At 37.6% G+C, this 22,792-nt stretch overlaps 1 protein-coding gene across 2 annotated transcripts; it reads left to right on the forward strand.

The window, feature by feature from the left end:
- Positions 1-298: 298 nt before the first annotated feature.
- LOC141441726 (uncharacterized) lies at positions 299-15,277 on the forward strand. 2 transcript variants are annotated; one of them, XM_074106557.1, is made up of 11 exons: positions 299-376; positions 1,785-1,890; positions 3,970-4,102; positions 6,172-6,301; positions 7,039-7,145; positions 7,896-8,019; positions 9,289-9,386; positions 11,484-11,585; positions 12,895-13,024; positions 14,023-14,124; positions 15,200-15,277. In XM_074106557.1, the coding sequence occupies exons 1-11, from the start codon at positions 327-329 to the stop codon at positions 15,231-15,233; spliced, it is 1,116 nt and encodes a 371-aa protein (XP_073962658.1). In that variant the 5' UTR covers positions 299-326; the 3' UTR covers positions 15,234-15,277. The 2 variants fall into 2 exon arrangements, with proteins under 2 accessions (XP_073962658.1, XP_073962659.1); XM_074106558.1 differs by lacking the exons at positions 299-376; positions 1,785-1,890 and adding an exon at positions 2,671-2,701.
- The last annotated feature ends 7,515 nt before the right edge of the window (positions 15,278-22,792 follow it).

Consider the following 22,792-nt stretch of genomic DNA (forward strand, 5'->3'; position numbering starts at 1 on the left):
TTATATATATTTTTTATCCATTGTTCTTATGTTTGTCACGAATAAATGTTTTTTTTTCTTTCTTTCTAAATATCGAAGGTACCTAAATGTATTGATGCGTGAAATAGATTATATATATCTACCTATTGACTTGTGACAAAACCAGTACATAAAAGTTTGTCATTAACGCCGAACGTGTTTTGCTAACTTTGACATTATTCCTGCATCATCTGACATAAATACATATGGACATTTTGACAATACAGATCAACTAACGCACAATAACATTTAACGATTATTGTTTCTATTTTCCAGTTCCCAAGCCTGTTTTCAGTCCCGTGTACTCGATGCGCATAGAGTTACATTATAACGGCATATTATCCTCAAGGAATATTTGGTAAATCAATTAATGTTTCTTACCAATAAATAAATTAAAAAAAGTCCTGGCTGAAAAACAGCGCTGAAGTGTCAGTTTGTAGACCTGACCTGATTATGCTGATGCCAGAACTATTTGCCGCAATTTAATGGGTCGAGTATCATGCTGGGATACTTTTAGGTTAGGCGGGATTTTTATAAAAGTTCATAGGTCAATGAACACATTACAACATTAAAAATAAAGTCTCACGAACTTTTATAGAACCCGCATTATAATTAGTAAGTTAACTTAGTTTTAGAGTAGGTTTTCTTGTGTAATATTATTATACCCCCGGAAGACGAAGCGTTGGCAGGCCTCCCACCAGGTGGACTGACGACATCGTGAGAGTAGCGGGAAACCGGTGGATGCAAGTGGCGAGTTGTCGTTCATTGTGGCGTTCTAAGGGGGAGGCCTTTGTCCAGCAGTGGACGTCTTCCGGCTGATGATGATGATGATTATTATTATACCTACCTAATTGTTCGCAAGGTGGTAGATTTTTTTTTGACATTCATAAGTGCTTGTTATAGCCTAAATTGAATAAAGATATTTTGACTTTGACTTTGACTTTGACAATAAACGCATTTTCTTTCATTTTTTCTTTCTTTCTTTAAATACAATAATTCTGTTCAGGGCCTACGCTAGCTGGCACGGGTGCATTGCGCGGGCGCGGGTTGATCTAAACCCGACCTTAAATCGTACTTCACCGGTCTGATAATAGCACGAAACGTATTTTATAATGAACTAGCGGACCCGGGAGACGTTGCCCTGCCCGAAAAATACACTACATTAAAATTATGATAACAAACCAACAACAGCGCCATCTAGCGAGTCCAATTGTGTTTCCAAACCATCAAGCAACGTTGTTTTGCCATATCAATTATTTTAAGTGAATATTTTCTAGGCAAATATAAAATAACTAAGTTATTGTAAGTGTGTGGGGACGTGCTTGATAACTGACATTTACGAAACACATGAACATTCAATATTTTGTATAGGAAAATGTTTTTTCTTTTATTTAATTTTATCGTCAATTTTCCAATGTTTTTAATACATTTTAATCATAAAAATTGGTCCAGCCGTTCTTGAGTTATAAATGGTGTAATTAACATGATTTTGATATATACAGATTTAGTACTTATATAAGAAAATATATTAGAAATGGGTTTGCTAAAAAAATCCTGGACAGGCTATTTTTTAAGAAAGAAAGAAAGAAAAAAAATCTAACCTAGTCTAAACTATATATAAAAAATCCCTCCTAGGTCACCGTCGCAGTTCATTGTTAATTATTTAATTATTAACATTTTTTTTTTTAATATCTTAAAATCGTATTTTTTTTTTAAATGATGATGATGATGATGATGATGATGATGATATTTTATGATGCTTCTAGGATCGACAAGGTGAACAACCGCACTCGTACTGATTTCTTGGATGTCGATGGGCAAGCCGTATACGAACACTACAACGAAGAATATAAAAAGGCGGCTGTACACTGGGTTAGTTGATTTACGAATGGTTATAATTTTTGACACACTAATTTATCGAATCAGAGTTTACTTTGCGGATGAACAGAAAGTTTGAATGAATAATGAACTAAGAACAATTGACAAGATTTAATTTTATGAACACCTGTAAATTACTACAGGAATCGAAAGAGTTTTGCCTCCTGAACATGGGAAAATAGACAGTTGACAGTTGTTTTTGTGTTGTGGTCTAACAACTGGTAGCATGGTGTACGGTTGTGTAGCTCTGAAAATGAGCTCTGGTTGAGGTCGAGGCGCGTCGGTGTGATGTGGTGGTGGTGGTGGATGGGTTTGTGTGATTTGTGTGTGTTCTTACAGTGTGGAGGTGGAGGAATTGCATGAACACGCATATTTTGCATAAGCTTAGCTATCGTAAGGTCGCGGGTGAGCAAGGAAATTATAGTTCATTGATATGGACCTCCGCAAAGTAACGCCTGATTCAATAAATTATTTCAAACCCTTTACGACTCACATTTAGTTTAGTACGAGTATACCATGGTGAATGGTTGTGTTGCTCTGAGAATCAACTCTGATTGAGTTTGAAATGCGTTAGTTGTTGTATGGTGGTGATAGTTGCTCTTGTGTGATTTGTGTGTGTTCTTACAATGTGGTGGAGAAACTGCATGAATGCTCATTAATTCCACAGACGTTGCTATCATAAGGTCGCGATCGACCAAAGATATTGTTTGTAGTTTTATTTTTAACTAACTTTTTATGTGCACTTACAGCAGTGGGCCAACGTACAGTCGAACCATTTGATGACCCACCGTAGAACGTTCTCACAGTAAGTGCCATTCATAATAAATGCCCTTGTCAAGCAATACGATGTCATCATGACTTTCTACGAAAGGGTTCCACAGTGGATCACGATTCAGTTGGTTCGAGTGTACACGCAGATCAGTTGCCCTACAAATGCAGTCAGTAATGGGTTTAGGATGCCGCTGCAATTGCGAAAGATACCAGGATACCAGAAGATTGGCAGCAGCGACTTCTTGGAAACCTTATATCTTACGTATATTACGCTTATCAAGCGTAGTTACTATTGGCAACCCCTCTCCCTATAGGGGAGGCCTATGTCCAACAGTGAACGTTTTACAGCTGATACTATGTTGTAGCGTGTCATGTTTGCCAAGGCGCGTGTAGACAGCTCCCAGATCTTCCTGGGTTATGCGGGATAGGAGTTATGCGTAGTTTTTACAATAAGCGGGTTAGGATTACGCGTACTTTTAACAATAAGCAGGTTAGGTTATAAAAAATGTATCAGGTCATTGTGTGGTTTGCGGAAAACCCGATTCTTGCAAATCATACTTTAAAAATCTCAAAATATTAACACTGCCATGTCTGTACCTACATATACGAAATCTGTGTATTTGTGAGAACTAATATGGATTTATTCATGAATTATAATAGTGTACGCCTTCGACACAAAATAGCTTTACTTAAGAAGAGCGTGCTTGGAATGGGCCCCAAAATATATAACAAATTACCGAGGGCTATGCATGACATTGACAACATATACGAATTTAAGAAAAAAACTAAATATTTTTTTGGCCGAAAGGCGTACTACTCCATCAGGGAATTTTTAGAATATACTTAAATAGATATATATATATATATATATATATATATATATATAAATCTATATATATATATATATATAGATTTTGTTTTTAATATGTAATAATTATAAAAAATAGTAAATAGGTTTAATATAAGGCAATATTTGTTTGCCCTGGGGCCACATAGTGAGACTCAAAAAACATAATTTAAAGACCAATTAAATGTTACCTATGTTGGACAAATTAATAAATGATTATGATTATGATATGATTATTAGGATTTTGCGTATTTTACGCGTTTTGCGTTTCTTTATGGGTCCCCCTGAATAACAGTGTTGCGGCTTGCCGTAACGTTATGCTGAGTGGGGCTCACTTTATACTATTCGGCGTTATTTTTTCATTCTTTCCGTCTAATGTATATTTATGTATCAAATATGTGTAAATAAAACGTTTCTCTCTCTCTCTATTTTCTGTAACTTTCCACAATTTGCAGATATTCCCTGTTACCACGGAAGAGCGCGGGAACGTACGAAAATGCTTTATAGCAACCTCATGGTTTGCTTTGCAATTTGCGCTCATGCTAAATTATACTTTGCCGTCGTCCATGGACAGTTTCCGTTTTGTCGGTAAGTCGTATTTTAAACAAAAAAAGAAAGAAGAAAAACGTAATAGGTACTATATTAATTATAATGTTTTAAACTCTCGTGATTTTCACTCGTAGTCAAAATAAAATATCACAAACGGGACTTATCACGCTATAACGCACGAGTAATATTTACCTCGATGTTTCAAACACATAACAGTGGCCGTGGTCACGAGTAGACTGAAGTGTAGGGTGTCAAGTCTGCCTAGCAGCGCGAGTCCTTCGAACTATCCGCACTTGATCACAAAAAGTAGTATTCCGCTGAGTTAAGGCGCTTCGTGCCTTCTAACCTATTGAGCATGAATTACCAAAAATATTTGGTTCGGTTAGGTTAGAACTGTGACCACAACAACGCACGCGCCGAGCGAGCGAAGCGAGCGTGCCGCCGTAGCACTTGGCGAATGCTAAAAATGACTAGATTATGTAAAATAAATGCTATTAAGAGAAAGGAGCAATAAATAACCACGACGACCAGACGACCAGACGACCAGATGGCCTAGTGGTTAGAGAACCTGACTACGAGGCTTCAGGTCCCGAGTTCGATTCCCGTGTTGGGGCAGAAATTTGTATGAAAAATGCGAATGTTTGTTCTCGGGTCTTGGGTGTTTAATATGTATTTAAGTATGTATCTATCTATATAATTATATTTATCCGTTGCTTAGTACCCATAACACAAGCTTTGCTAAGCTTACTTTGGGACTAGGTCAATTGGTGTGAATTGTCCCGTGATATTTATTTAATATTATTTATTTATTAATAAAGCAGATTTGTATGTACTATATTTTAATTTTCGACATTCAAATATGTTGACATTTACAACTTAGATATATTGGTTATCGACATTTTTACTCTTGCGATATTTTAATCAATCGACATTTCAATCCTAGAAATTTTGACCATAGGTATAACAACTCTCGATATTATGATACATTAGATATTTTCATTTTCGATATTTTGAACATCGACATTTTAACCATAGGTATTTCAATTTTCCATATTCAAATATGTAACCCTTAAAACATAGATCGTTCTCGTCAAACTGAACGGCAATAGTTCAGCAGCTTATAAAAATAATTTATTAGTATGTCTAAAGTATGTTGGTATGTAGGTAGCATACAGGTGACGCCAATTGGACTGTAGGACGTACAGTCGAACAAACTGAATCATTAGCTAGAGTAGAACCTTTGTGCTATTAATGTCATGTTGACATCTCATATTATTGTCAAGGAAATCATAGTGAAATTGATTATCAAAAACCGGCCAAGAGCGTGTCGGACAAGCCCGAAATAGGGTTCCGTAGTCATTACGAAAAAATTAAGTAAGTAATATTTTTCTAAGGATTTCGTATTTCATACGGAATCTTCCAAGTTTAGGTATATTTTATACCTTGGGCTGCTATTTACTCATAAACTACTAATTCTCAAGCAAACTTAGCCGTTACAGTTTTCCTTGAAAGTTTGATATACTTACTACCATCCTGAATTTAAAAAAAAAAATTCAACTACCGGTTTTGATTTTAGACGGGTGGGGGGGACGCTCGATTTTATTGAAAATTTGCACTTTAAAGTTTAATAATTCGCAAAAAATCACTGAAACGAAAAATCGTCTTAGCAAACCCCTAATGGTTTTAACATACCTATCCAACAATACTCCACACTGTAGGGTTGGATGAGGAAAAAAAATCACCCCCACTTTTACGTCTATGGGAGTTAAAGTAAAAAAAAATTTTTTGGATTTTTTATTGTACCATTTTGTCGGCATAGTTTACATAATTATATATCCGTACAAAATTACAGCTTTCTAGCATTGATAGTCCCTGAGCAAAGCCGCTGACGGACAAACAGACAGACAAACAGACAGACAGACATGGCGAAACTATAAGGGTTCCGTATATTGCCATTTTGGCCCCGGAACCCTAAAAAAGGTTCCATCCTGACGGGTCATGATTCAGTTCGTTCGACCGTAAATACATTCACAATACTACAGTCATATTTAATTTGTATCTAAAGGAGAATATATAATGTATAGTGTATTATTAATCATACATTTTAGGAAAAGAGAGAATGCATGACGAAGAAGCGTCGAAATGGCAAGCAGTATTTTGGTACCAGTACCAAGACGTTGGTTATGAAGTGTTTACTATATGGGTGACAGAGAGGCAAGGTGTCTTCGTTCCACTCAGGTAACTTTAGGTTATTATTTCTAGCGACTCGCTCTGAGTTTGCACGGTGGTCATTTTTTTTATATACTTTTTTCGATTGGGATCTACGGCCGAAGCCCTCGAATTCTGAGAGGAGGCCTCTGCCTTGGAGCGTATTGTAGGCCGAGCGGATAGATGTTTATTATTCGTCAAATTTGTTGCAAAAAAGAATTGAGAAAATTTGAAGAAAAAAATTGCAAATAAGACTTCCAAAAAAAAACTGTATCAAAATAAACTAGGCTTACGCTAGTTGGAGTGGGTGCACTGCAGCCTGCGGGTGAAAGCTATAATTTTGAACAGATATATGTGGCAAGAACGCAAACAAAATGCCAGGAAAATAATTAAGGAAAAAAATTTAGGGTACCTCTAAAGTAGGGGTGTTTTTTTTTCTCGACTAATCCTAGAATGTGGGATATCGTTGGAATAGGTCTTTTAAAAACGTTGGAGGGTTGCCAGGACGAATTAGCGATTTAGTGATAATTTTGTGAAATATTCAATTTTAAAGTGCAAATTTTCATTAAAATCGAGCATCCCGTCCTCTAAAATCTAAACTGTTGGATGGAAAAATTAAAAAAAATTGAGATAGGTGTAAAATAAATAACGCAATCCTTAGAGAAATATTACGTAAGTTGTTTTTTTTTTTTCATAATAGCTACTACCTTATCTTGGGCGTGTCCGACGCGCTCTTGGCTGTTTTTTTTACGATTCTTCTGTTCCAGGAGCTCCAGTGTCAGCGTGTATGAGAAAATAAGGACTTATAGTTATATCGACTATTTTGATTATGATGTATCGGACATAGATCCTGAGATCTGGAACATTAAAAAAGGTAATTAAGAGTTCTGTGGTAAACGTATTTTTATACGTATGATGATGATGATGACTATTAGACTAGTGTTACCCGCTGCTTTGCACACGTAAATCATTAGGTCCAGCAGCTAAATTGACGTTCCGAGATTTTTTAAAATTCCCCTGGGAATTCCTGAAAATGAAATCGTTGCTTTCATTGACGTTAAATTAAAAACAATCATGGTCAAATTTCATGACTCTAAGCCCAGCGGTTGTTGCTTCAACATTTTATCCCTATCCCGTGGGAATATCGGGATAAAAAGTAGGCTATGTTTTATTCCAGATGTTCAGCTATCTACATACTAAATTTCATGACTCTAAGCCCAGCGGTTGCTATTTAGAGAGAAAATTAACACAAATAAAAATATAAATAAAAATACAGAAAAACACATGAAACTCTTTACTCGGGATAGAAAGTAGGATTATATGTGTTATTTCAGACGTCCATCTCTCTGTATATTATATTCCATCCAAATCCGTTCAGCCGTTTAGCGTGAAAGAGTAACAAACATTAATTCAAAATTCAAATTCAAAATTCAAATCATTTATTTCATGTAACAAAACACATAATATATTAGTAAATAAATTTAAGAAGAGAATCAATGAAAATGAAATGAGAATTTAAATTTAAATTTAATACATACACCCACATACAAATACCCACAAGATTTCTAAGTATTTTATATGGTTTGATCTAAATTAAGATTCAAAGTCAATTGTTTTTTTTAAGGCATGGATTGCAAATATAGCGTTAGCTCTAATGTGAAAAATGATTCTGATTTTGAAACGATGATTGATATCACGAATGTTCCCGAAAGATTCAATCATTTTGGCTACTTTGCTGGAAATTTAAGGTGAGTTGATAATATCTAGAAGAAAAGCTAATCTAATACGCGCGTCGACGGCGCATTTAAAAAGCGCAGTGTGCAAACCACTGGAAATTATTTATTTCTGTCAAAAACGATAATCGGTGATAGTATAAAGTAATGGCGAATACAATACAATACAAATATTCTTTATTGCACACCGCAAATCAGTACAAAAAATGTATAATATAAACACAAAAACAGGGTAGACAAGTTAGCAATTCAACGTGGGAATGCTGCCTGTGTGATGGGCACCCTACCTAAGGGTCCAAATTGAGATAGTAATTTTTATGATTGGTTTTTTGGAGTCTTTTTTTGTATTTTTCATTTCAACTCCAAATTTGTTACTTTTACGCTCATCCCGTAAAACCATATCGAATTATATAAACAATATTTGGAGTTGAAATAAAAAATACAAAAGGACTCCAAAAAAAACAATCAGAATTTTATTGCTTAGTAGCGACATCTCTTGTCTGGGTGAGCGGTTAGTTCCGAATGAGTGTTACGTCCCTCGATGAGAGCGAGACATAGATGTCGCTAGTGCTGCTGCTTAAGTAGCGTAGTAGAAAAAAGCAACCTGAGATATATATGCATAGGAGAAATTTGTGTCTAGACTCCTGTCCAGCGGTGGTGTAGGGGTTATAGCACGCAGCACGGAATGCCGAGGACCTGGGTTCGATTTCCAGCGCTGCAGGGCTTCTACGAAACACGAAACTCGAAGTTCGTGTCGTGGCGCCCCTCTGACACTTATATTATTTAACACGAGAGCGAGAGGGACGGTACGATACGTACTTCGAGTTTCGAATTTTGTAGTAGCCCTGCTGGTCTCTTTTTTTGGTTTTTCTGTGCAGCCATGTCTCAGTTTGTATTTTCGAGTAATTTTTAGTTTTCATTTTTGTTTAGCTATTTTAAGTTAGTTTAGTTATGTTAATTTTATACTTAGTTGCCTACAAAACTATTGGGTAGACAATAGGCGAATTATAATCGCTGACACCTTAGCGGCCTTTGATTCTACTCCTATTTCATATACATTCACCTGAAAAAATATATGCCACAGAAAAATATCTAACACACCCTCCAGCCCTTGAAGTTGCCAGCAGGTATTTAGTGGTACTGGTGACTGTACAATATAGGTAAGTCAAAATAATTTATTGAATCAGGCGTTACTTTGCGGAGGTCCATATCAATTAACTAAGGTCGCGGGTGAGCAAAGTTATTGTTTTAGTTCAAAGGTTTCATTTTTCAAATATGACGCAGGCACTTCAACCCGAACATAAACCAATTTACGGACCGTAGCGAAGAGATGGGTTTTACGCGTAATCGTGTACAGACTTCAAGTTCCAGCCAAAGCAAAGGTCAGTTCTCTTTTATAAAATAGCATAATGGTGAATCAGCCATAAGATTTTTTTTAGATACATAACATACCTAAATGAAAATTATTTCCTGGCAAAATTGTTCTAATTAGAGTTTCAGTGATGGTCTATTATTTAATTCAATTTTTGGGAAGCTTTATCTCTAGCTATACTATCGATCATTCCGCCAATGTCAAGATTGAAGAAGACACCTGTTGAATAACTATTGTTCGGTAGAGACAGGTTAGTAGGCGCTACTATGAGTGAGTGAAATCAAAGTCAAAGTCAAAGTCAAAGTCGAAATATCTTTATTCAATTTAGGCTATAACAAGCACTTATGAATGTCAAAAAAAAATCTACCACCGTTTCGGAAAAACCTCTTTTTAGAAGAATCCGTCAAGAAGCTCAACGAGGTAAGTATATTTTTTTAAACAGATTTACAATATTATTAAATTATATCTATACAACACAAATACTTAACACAACTTTATTTTTAACACAGTAGGTTCGCTATTTGCAGGGATCGCTAATGCGGATCGGAATTATTTCCAAATATCCCTGTCCATGATATAATCATTAACTTTATAATACGCCTTCGATATTAATGTCTTCTTGACAATAGATCCGTTTGGCAACTCAGATATTAAAATCACTTTTGTGATTGATTGATTAGTTAATGAGCCAATCGCAGCCAGACTAACGTCAAACAGATCTCACGATACTAACGCCATCTAGCAATTATTCGCCAGTCAAGAAACCCTCATTGGAAAATAACGAGTGCCGGTGCTAATTGTCATCATGTGTGTGGGAAGTTCAAAGGACTCACGCTGCTAAGCAAAGATGACACTGTAGTAAAAGAGGACAAGTAGGCTCACTACGAACAAAACTACATCGCGCGGCTTAAATGTGTGCGCGTCGGTTGGCGCAAAGTATATCGCGCGTACGCACACCACGCCGCACGCACACACTGATAATTTAAGGAGGATTAAGTTTTCTTTAGTCAAGGCTGCGCTGCCGTCGGTGCCATTCGTTTCCATTTTAGCTCGTTCGTCTTGCGCTCGCTTCGCGAGATGATCACCTTTTACGTTCGCGTACTCGTACTTACGTATTTTTTGTATTAGGTATACTCAACTTATAAATTAGTGGTATATAAGTGTAGCGTAATAGTCTCGTACAAGGATACATAAAAAATAATAGCTACCTACGTACCTATAAACAATATTATTATAGTTATAGTATTATGTGTAGGAAAACATGAGTAGTATGTATACAGTCGCCATCACCATTTTATAAATAATATTTTTAAATTTAGTATAATAATAATAATATAACGGCATAGAATCGGTCTGGTTTCTCTAGACACAGACATAAGACAATTTTAAGTTAACTTTCCTACTAAAATTATTTACCGATATGTAATATTTCCAAAATATACGTCGACAATCCTAAGCGTCCACGCCGGAGTAGGCAGTTAAATATCGAAAATACAAACTGAAATATAGATGCACAGAAAAACCAGAAAAATAAGACCAGCGCTGGTCTTATTTTTCTGGTTTTTCTGTGCATCTATATTTCAGTTTGTATTTTAGATATAGGTTTTACGGGATGACCGTAAAAGTAACAAAAAATTTGGAATTGAAATAAAAAATACAAAAAAAAATCCAAAAAACCAATCTTAAGTAGGCAGTTAAGTCTCCTAAAGGGTCGGAGTGGACCTATTTGTCCTCTTTTACTATGATGACACCCTACACTTCAGTCTGAAACCCCGAGGTAACTCTCGTCGTTAGCGTGATAAGGATAAGTTCCGAGTATGGAAATAATTTGGGGAGAAAGTCCTCGAATGGCGACCATGAACTGGAAGACGAAGCGTTGGCAGGCCTCCCACCAGGTGGACTGACGACATCGTGAGAGATGCGGGCAATCGGGGATGCAAGTGGCGAGTTGTCATTCATTGTGGCGTTCTAAGGAGGATGCTTTTGTTCAGCAGTGGACGTCTTCCGGTTGATGATGATAATGACATTAACTTACGACAGTGTCGTATTTAGAATATTAGTTAGATGTAGGATAGCTGCCTTCTGATAACCGAATGTCTGTGTGCAGCGCTGCCGTTCCCGTACACCGCTGAAGAGGTAGAGCGGCTAAGCAAGGCCCTGCCGAAGCAATTCGACTGGAGAGTATACGGCGCCATCACGCCCAAACCATGTACTTTAAAACCCTTTTTCCTCGTCGCCAAACAGATTTACCAAACTCTAGCCGTATTGTCTATCGCTCGGGTGCTTGCGACAGCATTCACCAGAGGGAGCCAGAGGGCTTCAGTTGCCAAAACAGTTTGAATTCGCGGAAAAGGGGGTTCAAGATTATTTTTTTATATATTGAAGTAAAGCCCTCTTAGGTCATCCATCATTCATCTTTGCGAGATAAAATCCAAAAAACAGATATTCGCCAAAAAACTAAAATCGAACGACATATCTCGAAGATTATACAGGATATCCTTAATTTTGTTACTGAGTTGAATTAGTATAATTATACGCAAATAGAAGTAGGTAGCAATGAGCGGGCCACATTGCTCGAAGAACAGATAACTGTTGGGGGGGGAAAAGTCCTCGAGTGGCGACCACGAACTACGACGAAGCGTTAGCAAGCCTCCTACTGGTTGGATTGAAAATATCATATCATAAGAGTTAACAAGCTACAGGTGGATGCAATTGGTGAGTTGTCATTCATTGTGGTGTTTTAAGGGCGAGACCTTTGCTCAACGATGGACGTCTTTCGGCTGATGATGATGATGATGTTATGATTGAGGATATGCAAATTGTAAAATGAATTCTTCTTTTCTGTTGCACTTTGCAAGACTTGTACGTGTTAAAATTCTCCGTGTATGTTTCGATTAAATAACAAACAAGTCGTGGTAGCCTAGTGGTTTGACCTATGGTGTCTCAAGCAGAGGGTTGTGGGTTCGAACCCAGGCTCGCACATGTGTTTCGAAGTATGTCCAAAATTTCATTTGAAATATATCATGAGCGTGGCATATTCCGTGGAGGCTTCAATTGTTAATATTGACGTTAATAATCAGGGAAATCTACTATTCTCAATCCCTTTGATGTTACTGATGTCTATGGGCGGAAGTGATCACTTATCATCAGACGATTCATTATTAACTTTCTTCCTTCCTCGTGCTATAAATATTAACTTTCTGTTGCAAAAATCTTTTTCAATGTATAATTTTTTGCTGACTGTGCTTATTGATGACTTTACTTCCAGTCATCCGACTTACGTATGTGTACTTTCAGCGGCCAAGGTGGTCAAAAATATCGGAACATGCACTCTTTAATTAAGGTTTTAGATTTCATATTTATATATTCTTGATCACCTTGGCATCTCCGACATATCTAATTGTGACTGTACCAAATTTAAAGTCAATCCGATTAGTGGAAATCAAAATGAACTTGACTCTAAACAAACAGGGCAAGTTAAATAAAATCTTGTAAAATCTGCGATATGTCTTCGACAGCAACACTCTACGCAGATGAATATGCCTTCGTCGCGGCGAAAGCGGTAGAGGGGGCGCTGTTCATACACAGAGGGGGGAAAGAAGCGGCTGTGCCCCTTAGTGTGCAGGCGATTATAGACTGTTCCTGGGGGTGAGTGACCTGTAAAGCCAAGGCTTAAGCTAATCGAAACAACTAACTAATCTGTTCTTAATAGTAGTGGTCCATGAAACATATACTAATCCTACAGATATACTGGATGAAACCAGACGAGCGTATTTTTTTAAGTCACGACGACCAGCAAGTTCGCGTATGGTCGAACAGACAGACATGGCGAAACTATTCCGTTCATTTTCCCGTATTCCGTTTTTGCTATTTTAGCTACGAAATCCTAAAAATCACCTCGTCTGTTCAGCTTTAGTCTTTTAAAGAAGGTCCTTAGTTCTTTCATAGGAAATAAATTAAACGAAATACTTTTGAAGGTCAGAGAGTATTGGGGTCCTGGGCGTGGATATTTCAAGCAATGTCCAATTTTGTGATCATGTGGAAAATAAAGCCAAAATCGCTGCCAAGAAGTTAGGGGTTCTCAATCGTGCAAAGCGAAACTTCGAACCGAGCCATCGCCCATAGCTCCACAAGGCTCAGGTTTGTCCTTACTTCAAGTATTGCTCTCACCTTTGGGCTGGAGCCACTCAGTATCAGCTGCTTCCACTTGATCTATTGCAGGGCGATCCAATACTTTCTGGAAAACTTGATCTTAAGACGTTAGTTCTCTCTGCGTTTTTTATAGGATCTACAATGAGGAGTGTTCTTCGATCTCATCCCAGCTGCTAAGTTCCATCACCGTAGCACTTGCTGCATAAGGGTGGTTTTCAGCCACACCATCTCGACGATTGGTGCTCTTCCGATGTGCGGTTTAACGTTACTTTCTACCTCGTACGTGTAAAACATGGAATGGACTCGCTGCTAGGGTTTTACATCTAGCTATGATTTGGGTACCTTCAAAAGGCAAGTGTATCGCCTATTGCAAGGCCGGCAAGGCAGCCGTAGTCCTAATAATGCTGTAGGTGTCCATGGGCGGCGGTGATCACTTACCATCAGGCGCCCGACTGCTCGTTTGCAGCTGTTCGATAAAAAAATGCTTTGTTCAGATTCGGCAATAGAGGAAACGACGGAGGTTCAGCAGAGGCGGCTTTCGAATGGATGATGAAACATGGGCTGCAACGGATGCAGCTTACCCCTTTAAAAACGAGGTATGTACCAGTAATTACTAATTAATAAAGAATTTTTTAACAAAAAAGTAAAACCAACTCCAAAAAAAATGGAACCGACTACAAAACCTTGTAAATATTTTTCTAGGTTCCTACTAGCTCGAAGTGGTGCCTCAGCACGAACCAGCAGGAGTGGAACAATAGTCGTCTACCTCACCTAAATACTATGGGTTTCAATCCGTCCTGCTGGGTCGTGCTGAGTCACCGACTTCGAGCTAGTAGGACCTAGAAAAATATTTACAAGGTTTTGTAGTCAACTCAACTCACAACATTTATTGACAAGAAAAACACACTACATCACAACAAAACACAGTAAAAACATAATAGGAGAAGAGAGGAAATAAGAGATATTGTGCTGTAGTGTGATGCCAAAAGGACTCAGCTCAGCATATGCCGTAGCCCTGAAACCAGAGCTGCAGCGCTGGTTTTCAGCTGAACCCCGGTGAGTGTGCACCCACGTAACCGAACGCGTAATTATTGCGGAAAAGAAAAAACTATTATATATATATATATATATATATAAATCATGACAAATATAAGAATTATAAAATACCTACAAACATATATATGCGTGGAAATTTGTGTTGTTAGTCGGTTCCATTTTTTGTTATTTTTGGCATCGGTTTTACTTTTTGCTAAAAATATTCTTTATTTCTCACTTTTTAGTGATTCGTCCCATTCAGAAAACTATTATTTCGAATAAAAAGAGAATTTTGAAGATTGGTTCACAATTGACTCAGTTATCGGTGTACATACATAAAAAAATACGATTTGATTGATTGATTGATCGCGAAAGAGATATCCGTGCGCCTCATTGATGTTTCAGGTGACCAGAGGGCTGGCAGCTATTTTGCGATACAACGCGGGAATGCTGCCAGCCTTCTGGGCACAATGAACAGCGACGGTGACCTAGGAGGGATTTTTTATTTATAGGTTAGGCTAGTTTATATATTTTTTGTACATAGTCATATTTTTAAATGTTTAATGTATTGTGTTTTATTGCTTATTGTTATAAATAAAAATATACTACCTTACTATCTTATATTTTTCTGTTAAGCAAGACTCCTGCTACATCGACAACGTGGAGATAGAGACAAAAGTCAAGGGCTATTACAAAGTCCCTTCCAATGATGTGAACGCTCTCAAGGTCAGTATGTTCTATTGTATATATTTAACTATGTTCTATAAGTGTATGTATTTAATCCATTCAAAACTGGTAGTGTTGTTTAATTGGTTGTGAGGTTGCACGCTTATAATGCTGAAAATGACGCAACACAGTTTTAACTATTATTGCAACAACAGTATTTAAAAAAACCGGCCAAGAGCTTGTCGGTCACCCCCAGGATAGGGTTCCGTAGCCATTACAAAAAAATCAAATAATATATTTCTAAGGATTTCGTATTGTTTACGGAGTCTTCCAAGTTTAGGTAAGTATAATTTATACTGTTACGGCGTTAGGTTAGGTGATAGACTTTAATCGTGCTTTTTCGTACCTTGGAGGCGTTTTCAGCAGGCTGGAATACGGTTTCAGGCCGTTTCAGGCCACCCTCTATCCGATGACGCCATAACCCCCCCCCCCTATATATATAATTATACAATATACATATGAATATTATCTCCTCGGCGCTCTAGGTTATAATTCTTTAGAGGTAAGGCGTAACAACAATTTGCTCCTCACGATTTGTAAAATATTGCGCGGAGAGTCGGATTGTCCAGAGCTTGTTGGTAGAGTCGTGAGATTGTTCGTGCCAGAAGTTCCACGAATAGGTCTGCGGCCGCGGTCGCGTCCGCTGTTGGCGGTGCCGGCGGCGCGCACGCGCACGGTGTCGCGCAGGAGCTCCCCGCTGCCGCGCGCGCTGACGCTGCTCAATGCGCTCCTGACGGCAGCACCTGAGTGTGATCTGCTCGCTTGTCCTTGGTCGACTGTATGCCATGAATGTCTGAGATTTTGTGAGATGATGGATGATAGGCAATCTAGTATTTTTTCTTAAGTTAATTCTTTCTATTTCTGTTTTTTATTTGTTTTATTTTGTGTATAATTTTTTTTAATTTCGCAGCGTATTGGTAAATTACTGTAATGCTGTGTAATTTTATTGGAATAAATAAATAAATAAACAAATAAATAAATAAATTATTCATCCAAATTACAGCTTTCTAGTATTAGTATTAGTATTAATCTGAGCTTAGCCGCGTACAGGCAGACAGACGGACAGACATGGCGAAACTATAAAGGTTCCTAGTTGGCTACGGAACCCTAAAAAAGGAGTTTTCAATCAGAGATCCCTAGCGGTGTAGCCCCTCTAAAGTGCCTTGTCGTGATTGATGAAACTGCTCTGTAATCTTCAAAGCTTCGAAAGTAATTGTTGTAATATTGTTGTTGTTGTGTTGTAATTGGTATTGTTATTATTGTTGTGTTGTTGTTATAATTGCGAATTATTTCTCCATAGCTGGCGATTGTCAACCACGGCCCTGTTGTAGTAATGTTTGATCATATGAACATGTTCTATTCATACGGGATCTACAATGAAACCGGAAAATGGTAAGCTTTCATTTGAACTAACATTTCGGAATTTTCGAGTTTGTTGTACTTTAGAAAGGTTGACGTTTATGAACTACAAACTTTGCTTATCCACGACCTTAGGCTGCATTTCAACCAGAGATGTGTTGCGAAGAATGTGTTTTTCATTACCTAGCTTCGCTGCACTCAGTTATTTCCACCAGAGCGGTGCTGTGCGAGAATAGGTAAATGAAGCGTTTCTATTGGTTCATAACTCCATTCCTCGCAACACATCCTGAGAACATCTCAAATGGTAGCGCAGCATTACGATAGCCTCGTCCATGCATCAAACTCTGTGACATGCAGTCACAGAATTAGCCGTTAGAAGGCTCAGGATGACTTCGTCACCTTTCTTAAATCGTCCATAGTGCCATGTCGTCAGCCTACAATTATTATTCCTAAGTCGTCACCTTCCTGACTCGTCCACTTTATGATATCGTCCATATCCCATTTTGTCTACATTCCTATTTCGACCACAGTGTCAACTCGTCCACTTTCTTTTATAGACCACAGTACTACTTGGCCAGCAGTGCCAACTCATCCACGTTTAGCAGGCTCACGCCTGAAATGTCTGTTTTCCTAAAATGTACAATTCTCAAAACGTCTGCGTTGTCACAATGTTAGCACTTCTATTTTGCCAGCTTTCTTTCTTTTTACAATGTGTACAATCTCAGGAAGTCGTCTATTCATAATGTTTACATTCCTATAATATTAGCATTACCATAATTTCTGCTTTACCGTTATGTTCACTTATTTAAATAGGCTAGTCTTGTTATGTTTGTTTTCCCATAATATCTGCTTTATTTTCAAACCAATGTTCTAAATGTAAAAAGTTTAATTGCTTGCATTAGTAATATAATTATAATTAGTAAGTACTATTTATTGAATCAGGCGTTACTTTGCGGAGGTCCTTATCAATGAAGTAAAAGAATTTCCTTGCTCACCCGCGACCTTTTTGCTTGGTCACGGGTGAGCATGGAAGTTCTTTTAGTTCATTGCGTACTTACTCTTTGATAACCTAATATAAAATTACTGCTTTAGAACAAAATATTTTTCGTTCTCAACCGGTTTTGTACCCGAACGAAGGGATTTTCGTAGTTTAGTTTTTTACCAAACACAATGCTCATAAATGCGAAAGTAACTCAGTCTGTCTGTCTGTTAGTCTTTCACGGCTAAACTGCTGAACCGATTTAGATGAAATTTGAAGACCATGATTGGAGAGATTTTGGGAATAAGAAATGTTTGTAGAATGCCAACGTTATATAAGGAGGCGGATATTTTGAGGTTGCAGACGTTTTGAATAAGAATAAGCACTTTCTGAAAAGTGAACATTATACAAAAACTGTCATTCTTGAAGACAGGTAATTTTAAATAGCTGACATTCTGAAAAGCAGACATTTTGCAAAAAATACATTTTAAGAAAACGGATATTTTAGGTCTGAGCCGTTTAGCAGACGTTGTCTCACAGATATGGTCAATTTAAGCGTTTAAATAGCAAAATATCCCGAGAGTAATTTGCAAAAAAAGCTCCTTTTCAATAATCATTTATAGAGCATTTATAATTTAGTCTGCATAATGCAGTACATAATTGTACCTAATAATATTGTTGTCTTGTGTTGTGATTAAATGTATTTTCTTTCTTTCTTTCTTTCTTTCTTTCAATAATGTTGACAAATTGGCACTGTGGTCTAAATTGGAATATTGACGTGTTAGCACTCTGTAGTCGAAATAAAGACTGTTGACGAGTTGGTACTGTAGCCCATGTACGAAAGCAGACAAGATAGGAAGTTGACGATTTAGGAATGTTGGCGAATCATAACAGTAGACTGTATGAGAATCAAGACGTTTTGAGAAGGTGGTAAAATGGGACTGTGGACGAAGTCATCTTGAGCCGATTAGAGATCTTACTATAATGTTATAAATGCTATAGTTTGTGTGTATGTGTATTGTATATTTTTGTTACTCCTTCACACTTAAACGGTTAAAGAGATTTCTATGACATTTGGTATGTACCTAGATAACTAGAATTCTTGATTATCAAATAAGGTACTTTTTATCCCAATATTCCCACGGAATCAGGATAAAATTCCAAAACTTCAACCGCTAATATTAGGGGCATAAAACCAGGCATGGACGTTCTATATGCAACATTAATAAAAATCCACGAAGATTGAAGTATGGACGTAATTTGAAAGTAGCAATGGGCGCTCGACCAATGCAGGATAAAAGTTCACGAGTGACAACGACGAGCCAGTAGACGAAGCGTTTGCAGGCCTTCCACTAGATTGACTGATGGATTGTAAAATTTATGAAAGGTTATTTAGTCTTTTTTGTATTTTTTATTTCAACTCTAAATTTGTTACTTTTACGGTCATCCCGTAAAACCATAAACTATAGTGCTTGCTAGTAGACCTGAGATATGGGTGCATAGGAGAAATTCGTGTCTGTACTCCTGTCCAGTGGTAGTGTAGGGGAACGCGCAGCACGGAATGCTGAGGACCTGCTGGGTTCGATTCCCAGCGCTGATATCTTTTTCTGGTTTTTCTGTGAATCCATGTCTTAGTTTGTATTTTCGATATTTAAATTTTGTTTATTTGTTAATAGTCTCAACGACCCTGGTAGTGGTAACCGTCAAGGACTAGTTATTGGCTACGGCAGTGCTGATGACCAGGAGTATTGGATTCTTATGATCGATAACGGGATCGTTCAAATAGTCACCCGAGACAACACGTGCGGGGTCATGAATGCGCCTATTTACGTCACTGTTGAATAACATGTGTTAAATGAAATAAATAAATGTGTTATGCAGTTGCATGTGGTATGCATTATTTTATCATCATCATACAATACAATACAGAAACACGACACGTGTCACTCCCATACTGAATACGTCAAAGAACAAAAACAGAAACATTAACGTATTGAGTAGGATTCGATTTGTAGCATTCGAACATGGCGGATGTAGACAATATCTAATTTTGCTATTTCTGTTTCTTTGGCTAGTTGAAGTATAATTTTGATAGTGTTTTTATGCGGCGATTAACCTTAACAGTGAACAGTGATCACAAAATTCTATAATTGCTCTCATGTCTGACATTTTTTAATGCGCAAGTTGTCTCCGCGTGGTTTCTGTTTTACTATCAAGTTGCAAAAACTACAATTACCGTAAACAACCGTTTACCTTGACACTGGCAAAATTGTCCTATTAATTAGGTCAGAAAAGCCATATTTTAAAAGAGAAGAAGAAGAACGTATTGAGTACCTACCAGGATGACAGATGTCAGGATTGATTTCTTAGCGTAGACTACTATAGTATAACAAACTATATATACTTCACCAAATAAAGCAGCACGGTAGTACTTTTAGTTATTCTGTGGCACATTTCTATTTTACAATCAAACTACATAAATGTAACGATTTAATAAAACACATATTGTGTGTGCCCCGCAGTAACCAAGGTCGAGTACGTAAAGTATCTTAATGTCATGCTGGACCAGAGGCTGTGGTGTCTTACACAGATCTATTAATGGCCAGGGTAAGAAAATTATTATGGGTCTTCAAAACACTCAAACATAAGAGTAACACACAGTAACACACACACTCACACACAGAGAAAGTTCCACCACCCTCTCCATTGGGGGAGACCTATGTCAAGCAGTAGACTGATGTCGGCTGATCATGATGAACATGGTTCTACCATGGTGTAGTTTTTAGGGTTCCGTACCCAAAGGGTAAAAACGGGACCCTACTACACTAAGACTTCACTGTCCGTCTGCTTGTCACCAGGCTGTATCTCATGAACCGTGATAGCTAGACAGTTGAATTTTTCGCAAATGATGTAGTTCTGTTGCCGCTATGACACCAAATACTAAAAACAGAATAAATTAAATATTTAAGGGGGCTCCCATATAATAAACGTGGTTATTTTGCAGTTTTTTGGTCGATATTAATAACGGCAATACGTACACGCTACGCTTGAGATATTCACAGAATATTTAGTTGTAAATTTAAATAAAATAAATATTTAAGGGGGCTCCCATACAACAAACGTGTTTTTTTTTGCCGTTTTTTGCTAATGTCTAATGTTGTACGGATAGATAATGGCACGGGTACGGAACCCTTCGTGCGGGAGTCCGACTCGCACTTGTCCGGCTTTTTTATCGATTCGTAACCTCGAGACCCCCAATTGGAATAAACCTCACACGATATAATATATCTCACACCTTCATACGGAAGCTTAGTCAAAAAGTTCTCAGTAGATCTACCAATATCAATATCCGCCGGCAATCCATGGGCGGTCAACCTTTTCAGCGCCACATTTTTAATAATTACAAAACCTTTACCAATTTAACCTTTGCTCACAGAGGACAAAGGCGTCAATCGATAGGCACGGAAAATCTGTCAAAATAACTTTCTAATAACGTTATGATAATGAACCTTCATTGTGTAAAAATGATTAGGTACAAAATGGATGTCGAATATTTCAGCCAGTGGTATGTTTAATTAAATGCCGTTGTAAAAGTATTAACTTCAACTTTTTTAATTGAGATCGGTAAATATTTCAGTATGATAGACGGTGAAATTACCGGCACAAAACATTCGATGTAAAACCCAATATGGACGCAAGAAAACTCTGCTGAGCGGCCCGTCTGGCAGCTCCCCGTTTTTCCGGTAAGCTGTAAAAGCCGTCTGGGGCTAACAGCAACAGTCTGTCCGAAAAAAAAATGTGCGTGTTGTATTACGTTACGGCGCTCGATTGACCGCTGCAATTTCGTTCGCTTTACGGCCACACAATGTAATGTAACTTGCACGATTTCTTGCAGGCCTAAACAGAGCTGTAAACTTCTAGGCTGGCAACGTATTTAAGGTCTTTGGTCACCCTTTTTATATTGTTGTGGCCACTGTACCGTTTATGGCCATTTATTGTTTAAATATACGTTTGAAGTAAATTTATGTTAATAAAATATTACAAACTTTATTCGTTATATATCTCTTTCTTTGTCTGACTGACAAATAACGCACATACTAAATTAATAGAGCCATAGACTTCTAATTTGACAGATAAGTATGTATATTAAGGATTTTTTATACATTTATGCGTCATTTAAGTTAGCACAGATGGCCGTTGAGGCCGAAAAGTTTTCGAATTGACACCGCGGATCGGGATGTGCATCATTAGGAAGTCTACCAATGAGACGGACTGATGACCTGGGTAAAGCTGCGGGTTTACGGTGAATACAGGCCTATTCCAATCGAAGCAATTGGAGGCCTATGTTCAACAGTGGACGTCCTACGGCTGATATGTTGATGAGGAAGCTAGATGATCTTCTAGAAAAGTGAAGCAGCGGAATAAAGCTAGTTGATTCTAAGATGTAATTGTCACAGCATTATAATGAACGAGGTGACCACAGCTGGCATTTTGCCGCGCCAAAGGTTTCAGTTTGCACGTTGGCTGGCATAATCTGCTGGCGGCGCGCCAGCGAGGTGTATTCTAACTGAAAAAAATACTCAGCGCCCCTGGATTAAGTGCGTTATTTGCATAGTTAATAGAATAAAATTGTCTGGCGGAAAAAAGTTTTGCACCACTGGATTAGCTAATTAGAAATCGATAGAGGTACTTGCTATCTTTCTGAACGTAATTATGACTATATTATATACATACACCATGTAAAAATAGTCTTTTGATATTGCCATGGCTTTGCCGGGCGTTACCTACTACATAGTTTATCTGCATGTTTCATCTCATGCCTGTAATAATGTTTGCGCAGGCGCAGGTCGACAGCTTTACGGCTATTATTCGAAAGAGGTGCTCCTCCTTACAAAGCCGATGGCGTGGCAGCCCCAACAGCATTCTGGCAGCGCTCTCCGACAGGTGGGATTCACTTTTGCTCCAACGGTGGGTAAATCTACACGCTCCGTCTTAATTATTACTTTGTTTTTATTGTTTAATTTCATTAATTTAGATTAAATGTATATTAGAATAAGCACTAACACTATGTATTGAGTTCTTTGTTTTGTATACCGACCCCCTAGGAATGCTGTCCGAAATAATTAATATTTATTTAATTAAAAAAAACGCAATAAATAATGTAA

The sequence above is a fragment of the Choristoneura fumiferana genome, chromosome 24 (assembly GCF_025370935.1).
Source record: "Choristoneura fumiferana chromosome 24, NRCan_CFum_1, whole genome shotgun sequence".
NCBI lineage: Eukaryota > Metazoa > Arthropoda > Insecta > Lepidoptera > Tortricidae > Choristoneura > Choristoneura fumiferana.

Bases quoted from the DNA above. Each gene is read 5' to 3' on its own strand.
- LOC141441726 (XM_074106557.1), top strand. From the start codon at position 327: ATGCGCATAGAGTTACATTATAACGGCATATTATCCTCAAGGAATATT. The intron at 377-1,784 runs GTAAATCAATTA...TGATGCTTCTAG, and splicing joins TTATCCTCAAGGAATATTTG to GATCGACAAGGTGAACAACC. The intron at 11,586-12,894 runs GTACTTTAAAAC...TGTCTTCGACAG, and splicing joins CGCCATCACGCCCAAACCAT to CAACACTCTACGCAGATGAA.